Below are 14705 nucleotides of genomic sequence, written 5' to 3'. Positions count from 1 at the left end.
AATGTAGGGACTAGGGAGTGGCCGCGGGCCAAATGTAGGGACACGGGAGTGGCCGCGGGCCAAATGTAGGGACTCGGGAGTGGCCTCGGGCCAAATGTAGGGACTCGGGAGTGGCCAAATGTAGGGACACGGGAGTGGCCGCGGGCCAAATGTAGGGACTCGGGAGTGGCCAAATGTAGGGACACGGGAGTGGCCGCGGGCCAAATGTAGGGACACGGGAGTGGCCGCGGGCCAAATGTAGGGACACGGGAGTGGCCGCGGGCCAAATGTAGGGACTCGGGAGTGGCCAAATGTAGGGACACGGGAGTGGCCAAATGTAGGGACACGGGAGTGGCCAAATGTAGGGACACGGGAGTGGCCAAATGTAGGGACACGGGAGTGGCCGCGGGCCAAATGTAGGGACTCGGGAGTGGCCGCGGGCCAAATGCGGCCCTGGGGCTAAATTAATACGGCCCGCGGCTTCATACCTGCATTGTATTATGAACGGCCCGCTCAACAGTACGGGACATTTTTTACATTGAAGTGTTTTTTTATTTGAAAAATGAAAGAAAACCCTCAACCTTCCCACCCATACTGCTCAGTGACACCGCACACTATATAGGATATGCGCGTGACATCATCATCAAACCAGGAAGTTATGCAAGAATGCCTATACAGAGTGGCAAAAAACTACTTTCTGGCCTTAACAGCCCATACATCCAAACAGAAAAGTCATATCTGATTGCATTAAACAACATTAAACAATGTTAAACTCAATTTGCATGTTGCTTTGCCACTCGATTTGCCACTCGATGTGCCATTCACTTTAAGCATGCGCATACTCTCTATAGAATAAAATAGTAAGATGAAAAATGGAATACAGTCAACCATATCAGTGGTATCCTGTTTATTAATTGTTTCTACTCAAGTAATGGACAAGGGGCAGCCAAACCTTATCAAATTGTCTCTCCCCGTTTCTCAGGAAATACCTTATTCTCTCAAGATGAAGCGTACTAGTCATTTAATTTAGCCAATGCTTAAATGCAGGAGCCTGCTCCTTTTTCCAGTGCTTCAAAATTAGTTTTTTTGCTGTAATCAGACCATTATGAGAAGAGTTGTTTCTGTGCTCTCGTCAACATAGGCATGGAGTCTGACAAACCCAGAATAATTAGTACAGGATCGGGGTCAATATGAATACTCAAAATTTCAGAGAGTGTCTCAAATATCTTAATCCAATATCTTTGTATCCGAGGGCGAAGCTGTGGAGAAGATTTGCATCTATTGCATTACATTTGAGATTGAAGTTTTTTTTAAGCCGGGCATTTCCCGGGCAGAGTATAATGTGTCAGTGTTCCTTGTTCCTTGTATTGTCATTTTGTTTTTGTTCACATCACACCAGTGTTGATTCCGTCGACTAAAACTATGACGAAAACTAAATGGCAACTAAATAAAAAAAGTAAGCTATGATGACTAAATATATTGACAATTTTGTCCAACAAATAAAAACTAGACTAAAATGTTAGGAAGGGACTAGTGGACAAGAGATCCAGTGTAAGTCATTTTACACTCGGTTGCATGCTGAAAATAGCCGATCTACAAGCTCACAACGAACGCGTTTTGAGCTTGTAGATCGGCTGTTTTCAGCATTTACAACGGCATCAATCTCATGACATTTAGTCGACTAAACCTAGACCAACACTATAAAACATTCCAGGTGACTAAAATGTGTAAACTAATTCAAAAGACTAAAACTAAAATCTAATTTTGCTGCATGCCAAAAACAACACTGCAGCACACACCTAAAAGACCATTGATATTAAATATCGACGATGATAGTTAAAGGTATATTCAGTGATTTTACTTAATTCAAATATCACTTATTTTTTCTTTTTTTCTGGATAATCCTCCCTACTATAGAGTGTTCTGACCATATAAGGGGTTCCTCCCTGTCCCCAGTGAGCCCCTGGGGTCAAAAAACCCTAGTTTCAGTTTTGGTGGCGGGTGGCAAAGCCTTCGTCCAATCAGGATGAGGGGGCCTTCCTCCAATCATGATCGACTGGGGGCGGGCCTTGGTGCACATGCTGTTGGCCTGTTGCACTTCCCCCCACTGTAGAGCGTGCATGTGCACATTTTGTTACCGGGGCGGACTGGGTGGTTTTCCAAATCACCCAAATCACTGAATGCTCCTTTAAATAGAATTGTTTAAATCCGATGCTAAATTATGGAATAAGCATTTTATAATATTTGAAATAAGTTTGGACATACCTGCTTTAACCCATTTAGACCTGGGAACGATTCTACAAAATGTCTTCTAATTCCTGACAGTTTTCTGAAAACCCCATGTTTCTATATCAGTGGTTCTCAAACTATTTCATGTCAAGGACCCACAAAAATACACGTGCCGCGCTATGAGCTTGTAGATCTGCTATTTTTCAATAGTAAAAGTATAACATAATGTTTACAGCACCAACAGGGGTGAATTCCCGCCCACAATGGGTTAATAATGGATGGTGTGTCAGTCACGTTTTGGTGGCAGAGCAGCAGTAGAATGAGAATTGTGAATTGATGTGTGGCACGTTTAATTTATTTTGAACAAACAATTGATCACCAGTTGTGTTCCAGCTTGCATTTGAAGTTCCTTATCTATCGGTATCAAGACAACTTAGTTTGTTAAAAGGTTTTAAAAATGGTAAATGGTGCATTTATATAGCGCCTTTATCCAAGGCGCTTTACAGAGATTGTGCATTACATTCACCCATTCATACACCGATGGCAGCGGAAACCATGCAAGGCACCAACTAGCACATCGGGAGTAATTAGGGGTTCAGTGTCTTGCTCAAGGACACTTCGACAGTAACTCTGGGGGAGCCCGGGTTCGAACTGGCAACCTTACGGTTACCATCCAGACACTCTACTCCTGAGCCAACGCCGCCCCCATAAAGAAATTAAAGAATCGGAGAGAAAAAAAAAACATATTTTGATGCTAATGCCAATAATATTGTGCCTTTCTTTACTTAAAAAAAACAAAAACGGAATGTCAAAATATCCACCGCGGTGGCTGAGAGCAGAGCCATTGAGTAATGGTTGAGACGAAGCAGTGAAAGGTCCTGAAAGATACATAACGTCAGACTTACCCAATACCCAATCTTTCTGTTTTATGAACACAAGGCTGCCGTACTTTATACCTCATACTTTAAATGCTTAGTATGAGGTATAAAGTACAGCATCCTTGTGTTCTCAGCCACCGCTGTGGATATTTTGACATTCCGTTTTTTTTTTGTTTTTTTTTTTAATGTTGCCACTACTGTTGGAGCAGCCATAAACTATAAACTACACAGGTTCATCTCGATGTTCTGGGCATCTTTGTAATGTTAGTGTTAGTAAAAAGCAGGTAATAGAGTAAGGTTTGAGGCAGACTAACATCAGTCACTCTACCGTTCACTGTAGTAGAAGAGGTGCGCCTGGTGAGGGTTTAAACCCTGCAGCTATGTCGAGTCCGCCTACAGGAAATACGTAAGCTGTGACCATGAGACCAGTTTCTGAATTCGTCTATAGGGACCTGAATCCATAAAGTGTGTACACTGATCCCAGACCTGTGTTTGGTGCTTTATAGGGACCTGAATCCATAATGTGTGTACACTGATCCCAGACCTGTGTTTGGTGCTTTATAGGGACCTGAAGCCATGATGTGTGTACTGATCCCAGACCTGTGTTTGGTGCTTTATAGGGACCTGAAGCCATAATGTGTGTACTGATCCCAGACCTGTGTTTTGGTGCTTTATAGGGACCTGAAGCCAGAGAACATTCTCCTGGATGACAATGGTAAGACTACACATGCACACATCAGTTCTTTTGAACATTTTAAAATAGTTAAAATAGCTGATCTACAAGCTCACAATGTGTCGATGACGTAGATTGGCCGGTTGAACTATTTTAAAATGTTTTAAAATAGCTAGGGCCCTGTATGTCCAAAACCATGGACTTTTCAGGAAATAAATACAAAAAAAAAAAAGCTAAATAACCTTAAAGGTATATTCAGTGATTTGACTTTATTCAAATATCACTTATTTTTTCTTTTTTTTCTGGATAATCCTCCCTACTATAGAGTTTGCTGACCATATAAGGAGTTCCTCCCTGTCCCCAGTGAGCCGCTGGGGTCAAAAAACCCTAGTTTCAGTTTTGGTGGCGGGTGGCAAAGCCTTCATCCAATCAGGATGAGAGGGGCCTTCCTCCAATCATGATCGAGTGGGGGCGGGCCTTGGTGCACATGCTGTTGGCCTGTTGCACTTCCCCCCACTGTAGAGCGTGTGCATGTGCACATTTTGTTACCGGGGCGGACTGGGTGGTTTTCCAAATCACTCAAATCACTGAATGCTCCTTTAATTGTGTTCCAAATGTGTTATTTAGTCACAACGAGAGACAGGGAGACCTCTGTTACCGAACAATCAGGGTTCCAACCTTCGCTCGTTAGGGTTGGCACTCGAATCTTAATTTTTTTTCTTTTTTAGTTTTTTTTCCCTTTTTTTAACTCGAAAATATTTCTCGGCGAGAATGCAATATGCATAATAAGAGTACTGTGTGTTCATGTTGTTAACACATTACTAATCATTACATGTGGCTCTTATTTTGAAGAGGAAGTTAGCGGTATATCCAAAGCTTTTTTCAAAGATAGCAGATCTACAAGCTCGTAGCGCAGCACTCGTTGCCGCGCTATGATCTTGTATAACACAATGCTTTAAACACCAAAAGGGGTTCCCGTCCAGAATGGGTTGAATGCCATTTAAAATGGCCATTTTTTAGCGTTTGTGTTAAACACAAACATTACGTAAACACAAACATTACGTAAACACAAACATCGAAGACGAAGGTGATATGAGGACACAAATTGTGATTGGCCGGAATGAGATGATGTTGTGTGCGATGATAAGAGCGGACCCTCACTTCACACGGGTGTGACTTTTCTAAAAAAAACGAAAGCTTTATAGGCGCCTTATATGTCCGCAGCAAAAACCTGTGTTTAGTGATGGTGTGACAAAAGTATGTTTAGTGTTCTAGGGTTAAGTGAGTTCTGGGAGGCCAAGTAGTAACCCGACCAGTTTGTTTGGGGATGTCCTGGACTGGAGATTTATGTTTCTCATTTCCAAAGTGATACACTCACTCCAGAGGGCCAATATATTTCCACACTCACTCCAGAGGGCCACAGTGCATATTACTGTCGTAGTAAAAAATAGCCGATCTACAAGCTTGTAGATCGGCTATTTTTGCTATATTTGAATTGAAAACCTGAATAATTTTTTGCTATTTTTTAATTTGAATCCTGAAAAGTAACCTTTTTATTGAATTGCAAATGCATTTAGTTATAGTTATGTTAACTTTATGAACTGTTAACATAACTACATTGGACACAAAAAGACAATAACATTTTAAAACTAGTCATTTAATACTAGTCATGAAGTAATTAAAGCGGGTTTGGAATTGTAACAGCTGAAATCAATACTATATCAATATTCTGATATTAACATGCGGGCCGCATTAAGTGAAGGTGGGGGCCCGCATGTGGCCCGCTGGCCACCAGTTGCCCACCCCTGACTCGGACGGTTTAGGCCCTTATTTTATTATCAGGGTGCAAGTTAAAAAAAGCGACAACGTTTCCATGTTCCAGTTACATCTTCGTCAGGTACGACGGATATGACCTGACGGAGATGTAACTGGAACACATTCTCCTGTAACCTGTCCTGCTTCTGAGATGCACCAGACTATAATAATATAGCCTCCCATAGGCTAGAGTCCTCTGAGATGCACCAGACTATATATAGCCTGCCATAGGCTAGAGGCCTCTGAGATGCACCAGACTATATATAGCCTGCCATAGGCTAGAGGCCTCTACTATATATAGCCTGCCATAGGCTAGAGGTCTCTACTATATATAGCCTGCCATAGGCTAGAGGCCTCTGAGTTACACCAGACTATAGCCTGCCATAGGCTAGAGGTGCGGTTGGAACTCCCCTCTGCTCGTAGATGGGATATTTTCACAATGTTTGCCTTCATGCCTAAATATTTGACAATTTGGCCCATTGCGGTCTTAAAAGTAATTCAAGGACAACTTTGACTTTTTGAGTGGTGTAAACCACTCCTACAACTGGCTTTGTTAGTTTACGTGTCTGTCTGTCTGTCTGTCTGTTCGCAAAAAATGAGCATGGTTGCTATGGTCACCCAGTTCACACGGGTGTGATTTCATTACGTCAGACATTACGTCAGACCACAGCTGATCAGGCTATATAATAGCGGGTGGCGTTCGAACAAGTGGCTGAATATGTATTTTTGGCGGGTGGCGTTCGAACAAGTGGCTGAATATTTATTTTTGGCGGGTGGCGTTCGAACAAGTGGCTGAATATGTATTTTTGGCGGGTGGCGTTCGAACAAGTGGCTGAATATGTATTTTTGGCGGGTGGCGTTCGAACAAGTGGCTGAATATGTATTTTTGGCGGGTGGCGTTCGAACAAGTGGCTGAATATGTATTTTTGGCGGGTGGCGTTCAAACAAGTGGCTGAATATGTATTTTTGGCGGGTGGCGTTCGAACAAGTGGCTGAATATGTATTTTTGGCGGGTGGCGTTCGAACAAGTGGCTGAATATGTATTTTTGGCGGGTGGCGTTCAAACAAGTGGCTGAATATGTATTTTTGGCGGGTGGCGTTCGAACAAGTGGCTGAATATGTATTTTTGGCGGGTGGCGTTCAAACAAGTGGCTGAATATGTATTTTTGGCGGGTGGCATTCGAACAAGTGGCTGAATATGTATTTTTGGCGGGTGGCGTTCGAACAAGTGGCTGAATATGTATTTTTGGCGGGTGGCGTTCAAACAAGTGGCTGAATATGTATTTTTGGCGGGTGGCATTCGAACAAGTGGCTGAATATGTATTTTTGGCGGGTGGCATTCAAACAAGTGGCTGAATATGTATTTTTGGCGGGTGGCGTTCAAACAAGTGGCTGAATATGTATTTTTGGCGGGTGGCGTTCAAACAAGTGGCTGAATATGTTGTTTTACAGAATTTTACAGCGATTTCTTTATTGTCATTTACTACTAGGTCCTACTAGACCCAAGTTAGTTACACCTGGACACAAATGATCAAAGCTACTGAATGTGAAGGGCGATGCCATGCTGTGTGTCGTAGGCAAGATATGTCAGTTTTTTGTCATCTCCTCCTTTCACATTCAGTAGATTCTGTGATCTTTTATGAGCAGATGTATTTTCCTGGTGTCTAGTGGGACTACAGTACATAATAATAAAATAAATCACACCCATGTGAAGTGAGGGGCGCTCTTATCATCGCACATCATCTCATTCCGGCCAATCACAATTTGCGTCTTCACCATCAATGTTTGTGTTTGTGTTAGGACAACGTTTGTGCACACACACCAATCTCATCATACTTAACTGTCAGTTTTTGAGTGGTGCAAACCACTCCAACAACTGGCTTTGTACCCGTGTTGGTTCGTACCAAAAAACACGAGCATGGTTGCTATGGTTAGCAACCAAAAAAGCGAGCATGGTTGCTATGGTTAGTATGTGACGTCACTGACATACATGTAGTTGCACCACTCAGTTCACACGGGTGTGATTTTTCAACAACTAATAAATAAACTAATGATTGATCGCTCAACCTTTGCCAACCCGAGAGGCGGACAAAGTTTGTGAGCACACTAGGCATCTCCAGATTGGACGGTTGCGGTGGAGAATCAGGAAGTTAATTAATGATGATATTTTGACAAGCCCGCAAACACAGACGTCTAGAATTACAAGGAAGTTAAGCGTGTGGGAAACATGGTGGTGCGTGTTCTATTCTTAGCGGAGCGGCATGTTGCATTCCTTGACGAGTAGACTTCCTGTTGGTAAATTCCACACAGTGTTTTGGTTTTGTCTTGCAACGAGTGGTTCTCTGCCTGTTCTCTGACTGAGGCCTCGCCCACTTGAACATCTCCTAAAGCGTTTCTCTGATTGAGGCCTCGCCCACTTGAACATCTCCTAAAGCGTTTGCCTTTCCGGCTGCGGTGCGTTTAAACCAAGGGGCCAGTGAGGCTATTCAACGTTGAAGCTCTGGGCCCTAGTGGTATGAGGAAGGACTGCAGGCGGACCCGTGGATTCATGACGAGGAAACCCCGTGCAGCTGGGCTTTAACACGTAGGACCATCACTCCCTACGTCACTCCGGTCCGGAGGAGGTACTCCCGGCAGTCTTCCGGGTGCTTCAAAACGCCACTGAGCAACTCCATCGAAATGAATAGCTTGGGGGCGGGGCTAGTGCTCCAGTTCGGTCTCTATCCTTTATATACTCTATGGTTTAAACCCATTTAGACCCGAGGACGATTCTACAAAATATCTTCTAAATCCTGACAGTTTTCTGAAAAACCCTATTGTTTCTGTGTCAGTCGTTCTCAAACATCTTCATGTCAAGGACCCCCAAATATAATATGTAATTGGCCGCCGACCCCCATCTGAAAATATGTTGTTCCAGGGACCCCCCCTCCCCCCAGAAGCAAAGATTTGAGTTAAAAACGTTCACTCTGAAAGAATATAATTATATTCAAAGATTTGCACCACATTTTCACGTTTTTTCAAAAAAATAGCAGATCTACAAGCTCGTAGCGCGGCACTTGTAGATCTGCTATTTTTCAATAGCTAAAGTACAACATAATGCTTAAAACACCAAAAGGGGTTCCCGCCCAGAATGGGATAAGTTCATATTTATAATTGGTATCACAAAGAAAGCAAATTTCTTCAAGGTTTTGAAGAAAGAAATACTATGATTCCTGTTTTCAACATATTAAAGCTGCACTATATGTAACTTTCTTCTTCCACCTCGGATTTGAACCAGAGTCTCCTGTTCATTTAAAAAAAAATCACACCCGTGTGAACTGAGTGGTGCAAGGTCTTATTTTAGTCTGATCAGCTATGTCAGTGACGTCACACACTAACCATAGTAACCATGCTCACCTTTGCACGGACACGTAGGTATACAGGTACACAAACATACAGACAAAGCTGGTTGTTGGAGTGGTTTGCACCACTCAAAAATTTTACCATTGAGGTAATAGAGCGTTTCAGTCCCGCCCCCTTTCCAGACCCGGAAAAGAATTCCCCATTAATTTTACTCAGACTTTTCAAACAATATTTATTTGAAGACGTTTACGCTGAGGACAAAGCCAACTGGATTTGTGACAAGTCATGACAATAAACACAATGTTTTGGGCCAATAAAATAATTTGTAAGAAGAAAAACAAAACAAAACGTGTTGTAACCTGCCTTTTTTCCCCCCCTTCTTTCTAATTATTTGATCGGGATCTAAACGTCTCCATTGAGGAGCAGGGACACAAAACACAACCGCCCAAATTGTATAAGTTATATTATTACTAGGGCTGGGACTCGATTAAAAATTGTAATCTAATTAATTCGATTAGATTAGCGGTAAACAGACCGGACTGGACCGGACCGGATCGGGCCGCGCATGAACGAAGCGTATGGTGGCCTTGGAGCCCCACTGAAAAATTACCAAAAAAAAGAAATTCAGAATATTCTTCTCTCGTTTGATATCATTGAAGATGCGCTAGGACGTGTGTACACACACGTCCTTTGAATCCGTCGGTACGATTGCTAACGACGTGTGGACACGTCGGATGGACGGAACCTGTTAACCCATTTATATTAGGTCCGACGTCGAAATTAAAAAAATGTCTTCAAAATCATGAGTTTTCTGAAAAACTCTGTATAAAAGTTTTCTGTATCAGTGTCAAGGACCCCAAAAATTATATGTAATATGCCTCCGCCCCCCCATCTGAAAATATGTTGTTCCAGGGACCTCCCCAGAAGCAAAGATTTGAGTTAAAATGTTCACTCTGTAATAATATATATTCAAAGATTTGAGGCACATTTTCACGACTTTTCAAAAGTAGCAGACCTACAAGCTCGTAGCGCGCTACTCGGTGGTGCGCTATGAGCTGCTAAAGCATAACAATGCTTAAAACACCAAAAGGGGTTCCCGCCCAAAATGGGTTAAAAAAAACAATAGAAGTTGATCCAAAGTTACAAGGACCTCATAAAATACAAGATAAATAAAACAAGATAATGGAATAGAATGCCCGGGCGGTCATTTTAGAATATCTACAGTATGTAATACTATAGAGAACTATATTCTTTCAGAGCGAAGGTTTTTAACTCAAATCTTTGCTTCTGGAAGGTCCCTGGAACAACATATCTTCAGATGGGGGTCGGCGGCATATTACATATAATCTTGGGGGTCCTTGATATGAAAATGTTTGAGAACCACTGACATAGAAACATGGGTTTTTTTCAGAAAACGGTCATGATTTAGAAGAATTTGTAGAATCTGGTCAGTCCAAAATGGATTAACTGCCTGACTGGAAACCTTGGCTTCAGGTTCATGAGGTCAAAATAAGACAAAGCTTCAAAAAGCATCCGTTTGTAGTCACGTACGTATCCGTTACACTTTTTTACATTTGCTTTTTTCCTTCCAGGACACGTCCGCATTTCTGACCTGGGCTTGGCTGTGCATCTGCCGGAGAGGAACACGGTGAAAGGGAGGGTGGGAACCGTGGGCTACATGGGTAAGTAAACGCCACCATGCGTCTACACCTATTACAGCACAGGGGGCGCTATAGAGGAACACGGTGAAAGGGAGGGTGGGAACCGTGGGCTACATGGGTAAGTAAACGCCACCATGCGTCTACACCTATTACAGTACAGGGGGCGCCATAGAGGAACACGGTGAAAGGGAGGGTGGGAACCGTGGGCTACATGGGTAAGTAAACGCCACCATGCGTCTACACCTATTACAGTACAGGGGGCGCCATAGAGGAACACGGTGAAAGGGAGGGTGGGAACCGTGGGCTACATGGGTAAGTAAACGCCACCATGCGTCTACACCTATTACAGCACAGGGGGCGCTATAGAGGAACACGGTGAAAGGGAGGGTGGGAACCGTGGGCTACATGGGTAAGTAAACGCCACCATGCGTCTACACCTATTACAGTACAGGGGGCGCCATAGAGGAACACGGTGAAAGGGAGGGTGGGAACCGTGGGCTACATGGGTAAGTAAACGCCACCATGCGTCTACACCTATTACAGCACAGGGGGCGCTATAGAGGAACACGGTGAAAGGGAGGGTGGGAACCGTGGGCTACATGGGTAAGTAAACGCCACCATGCGTCTACACCTATTACAGCACAGGGGGCGCTATAGAGGAACACGGTGAAAGGGAGGGTGGGAACCGTGGGCTACATGGGTAAGTAAACGCCACCATGCGTCTACACCTATTACAGTACAGGGGGCGCTATAGAGGAACACGGTGAAAGGGAGGGTGGGAACCGTGGGCTACATGGGTAAGTAAACGCCACCATGCGTCTACACCTATTACAGCACAGGGGGCGCTATAGAGGAACACGGTGAAAGGGAGGGTGGGAACCGTGGGCTACATGGGTAAGTAAACGCCACCATGCGTCTACACCTATTACAGTACAGGGGGCGCTATAGAGGAACACGGTGAAAGGGAGGGTGGGAACCGTGGGCTACATGGGTAAGTAAACGCCACCATGCGTCTACACCTATTACAGCACAGGGGGCGCCATAGAGGAACACGGTGAAAGGGAGGGTGGGAACCGTGGGCTACATGGGTAAGTAAACGCCACCATGCGTCTACACCTATTACAGCACAGGGGGCGCTATAGAGGAATCTGGTGAAAGGGAGGATGGGAACCGTGGGCTACATGGGTAAGTAAACGCCACCATGCGTCTACACCTATTACAGCACAGGGGGCGCTATAGAGGAATCTGGTGAAAGGGAGGATGGGAACCGTGGGCTACATGGGTAAGTAAACGCCACCATGCGTCTACACCTATTACAGCACAGGGGGCGCTATAGAGGAATCTGGTGAAAGGGAGGGTGGGAACCGTGGGCTACATGGGTAAGTAAACGCCACCATGCGTCTACACCTATTACAGCACAGGGGGCGCTATAGAGGAATCTGGTGAAAGGGAGGATGGGAACCGTGGGCTACATGGGTAAGTAAACGCCACCATGCGTCTACACCTATTACAGCACAGGGGGCGCTATAGAGGAATCTGGTGAAAGGGAGGATGGGAACCGTGGGCTACATGGGTAAGTAAACGCCACCATGCGTCTACACCAGGGGTGTAATATGACGTGATAAAACCCATTTAGGCCTGACCTCAAAATTTTGACCTCAAATATTTTCACGATTTTTCAAAAATAGCAGACCTACAAGCTTGTAGCGCGCCACTCTGTGGCGTGCTATGAGCTTGTAGATCTGCTATTTTTCAATAGCTAAATTATAACATAATGTTTAAAACTAATAAAACACCAAAAGGGGTTCCCGCCCAAAATGGGATAACTGCATCGAAAAATCGATTTTAATTTCAAGAATCGTATAGTATATCGAAATGAATACAGCAACATTGACAATGTTGTGTATCGTATCGTTTTGCAATGGAAATAATCGGTATCGAAACGTTTTGCTATATGCAATCGATTGTATCAATACTACATTTTTGCGTGTGGTGTTTAGCCATTTTTAGAAGACAAAAAGAAAAGAGGGGTTTAATTACTTAAAGGACAACTTTAGTTTTTTTCAACCAAGGTTCATGTTTTAAGATGTTATTAGATAAACTAAAAGATGAGTGTTATTTTTTTTTAATTTGCTGCTTTCTTTCGTTTTAGAGATGTTAGCAGTTTTTGACAGGGGGCGGGGCATTCGAGCATGGGGTTAAATATGTATTTTTTTACAACATTGTATAGCGATTTATTTTTTAATTATTTACTATGGTCCTAATAAACCCCAGGAAATTTCATCTGGCCACAAAACATCACGAGATCTACTGAATGTGTCAAACTGACATTGAGCCTATGACACACAGTGTGGCTTTCCCCCAGTAGGCTACCTTTACATTCAGTAGATCCTGTGATTTATTTGTGGCCAGATGTAATGTCCTGGGGTTTATTAGGACTATAGTAAATAATAAAAAAATAAATCTCCATAATATTTTGTAAAAAAATACATATTTAGCACCATGCTCGAATGCCCCCGCCCCCCTGTCAAAAACAGCTAAAATCCCTAAAACGAAAGAAAGCAGCAAATGAAAAAAAAAATAACACTCATCTTTTACTTTCTCTAATAACATCTTAAAACATGAACCTTGGTTGAAAAAAACTAAAGTTGTCCTTTAATTAAAAAAATGTCAATGTGTTTTAAATAGTTACTGTATCGATTTCAAATCATTGAATCGTATCGCCATAATGAACCAATATCGTCCATGTATCGTATCGTCAACCATGTATCGTATCGTCAACCATGTATCGTATCGTCAACCATGTATCGTATCGTCAACCATGTATTGTATCGTCAACCATGTATCGTATCGTCAACCATGTATCGTATCGTCAACCATGTATCGTATCGTCAACCATGTATCGTATCGTCAACCACGTATCGTATCGTCAACCATGTATCGTATCGTCAACCATGTATCGTATCGTCAACCATGTATTGTATCGTCAACCATGTATCGTATCGTCAACCATGTATCGTATCGTCAACCATGTATCGTATCGTCAACCATGTATCGTGATGCGTATCGTATCGCTGTTAAAATGTATCGCCACACCCCTAGTCTACACCTATTACAGTACAGTTATTTATTTTTGAGGGGCGCTAGAGCCCCCTCCTATATTAAGCTTTCAGTGTAGATTTTGGTCTTACACCCATTGACAATGAATGGAGAATGTACTGTACGTCATTATGTGGACGAGCAAATCGGTATTTTTTTTGTCCTACACAAAGATTGCATTCCCATTGACAATGAATGGATGATGTATACGATGATAAGAGCGCCCCTCACTTCACACGGGTGTGATTTTTAATTTAGAGTATCCATACAGATGTCTGTCCGCCCGCCCGTCCGTCTGTCCGCCCGTCTGTCCGCCCGCCCGCCCGCCCGTCTGTCAGCCCGCCCGCCCGTCTGTCCGCCCGTCCGCCCGCCCGCCCGCCCGTCCGCCCGCCCGCCCGTCCGCCCGCCCGCCCGCCCGTCCGCCTGCCCGTCTGTCCGCCCGTCTGTCTTTGAGCGCTGGAACGATTGCAAATCAGTACACAATACACATCGCCTCTATGGTCATGATTTTTCATATTCTATTGGGATTGATTGATTGATTGAAAATTGTATTAACAGTTTGCAGAATCGATACCACAATTTTTGTGTTAGCCGATACAGATACCGAATACCGATACCAGTGTTGTGATCTCATGTTGTGTTTATAGCTATGTTTATAGCAGACTCCTCCCTCAAATGTGCACTTGCAGTTTGGGCATCTCCAAAGCAAACTCCACATGTCCCAACATTTTATTTACCTGCCTAGTGTCAACCCCTTTACCCCTGTGTGGGATCGCTGGTTTATAGACTGGCATATTCACCGATACCGATATGACCCGATTATGACAAATAAGGGCCGATACCGATACTTTTCCCGATACCGATACAGTATCGGGACATCTCTAGTCAAGTACCATAGCTGTATGTGATGTTATGGATACTGGTGAAGATGATCGAAAAAACTAAAATTATTTTATTTTAAAAGATGAATAAAAAAAATGTTTTGGATAAAATCAAATAGCCTATACTATCTATTCCCCCCCCCCCCCC

General features: G+C 43.5%; 1 protein-coding gene across 1 annotated transcript in view; it reads left to right on the top strand.

The window, feature by feature from the left end:
- The window catches only part of LOC306940298 (G protein-coupled receptor kinase 6-like), a gene marked incomplete at its 3' end in the record, with an annotated part of 69951 nt that overhangs the window by 40509 nt on the left and 14737 nt on the right, over nt 1–14705 (top strand). Inside the window, exons 10-11 of the mRNA XM_079525319.1 lie at nt 3764–3801; nt 10509–10598. Coding sequence (XP_079381445.1) covers nt 3764–3801; nt 10509–10598 — 128 coding nt within the window. The remainder of the gene's footprint in view (nt 1–3763; nt 3802–10508; nt 10599–14705) is intronic.

Source organism: Electrona antarctica (assembly GCF_951216825.1).
Source record: "Electrona antarctica genome assembly, chromosome: 16".
NCBI lineage: Eukaryota > Metazoa > Chordata > Actinopteri > Myctophiformes > Myctophidae > Electrona > Electrona antarctica.
This window is presented reverse-complemented; position numbering and strand designations above follow the sequence as displayed.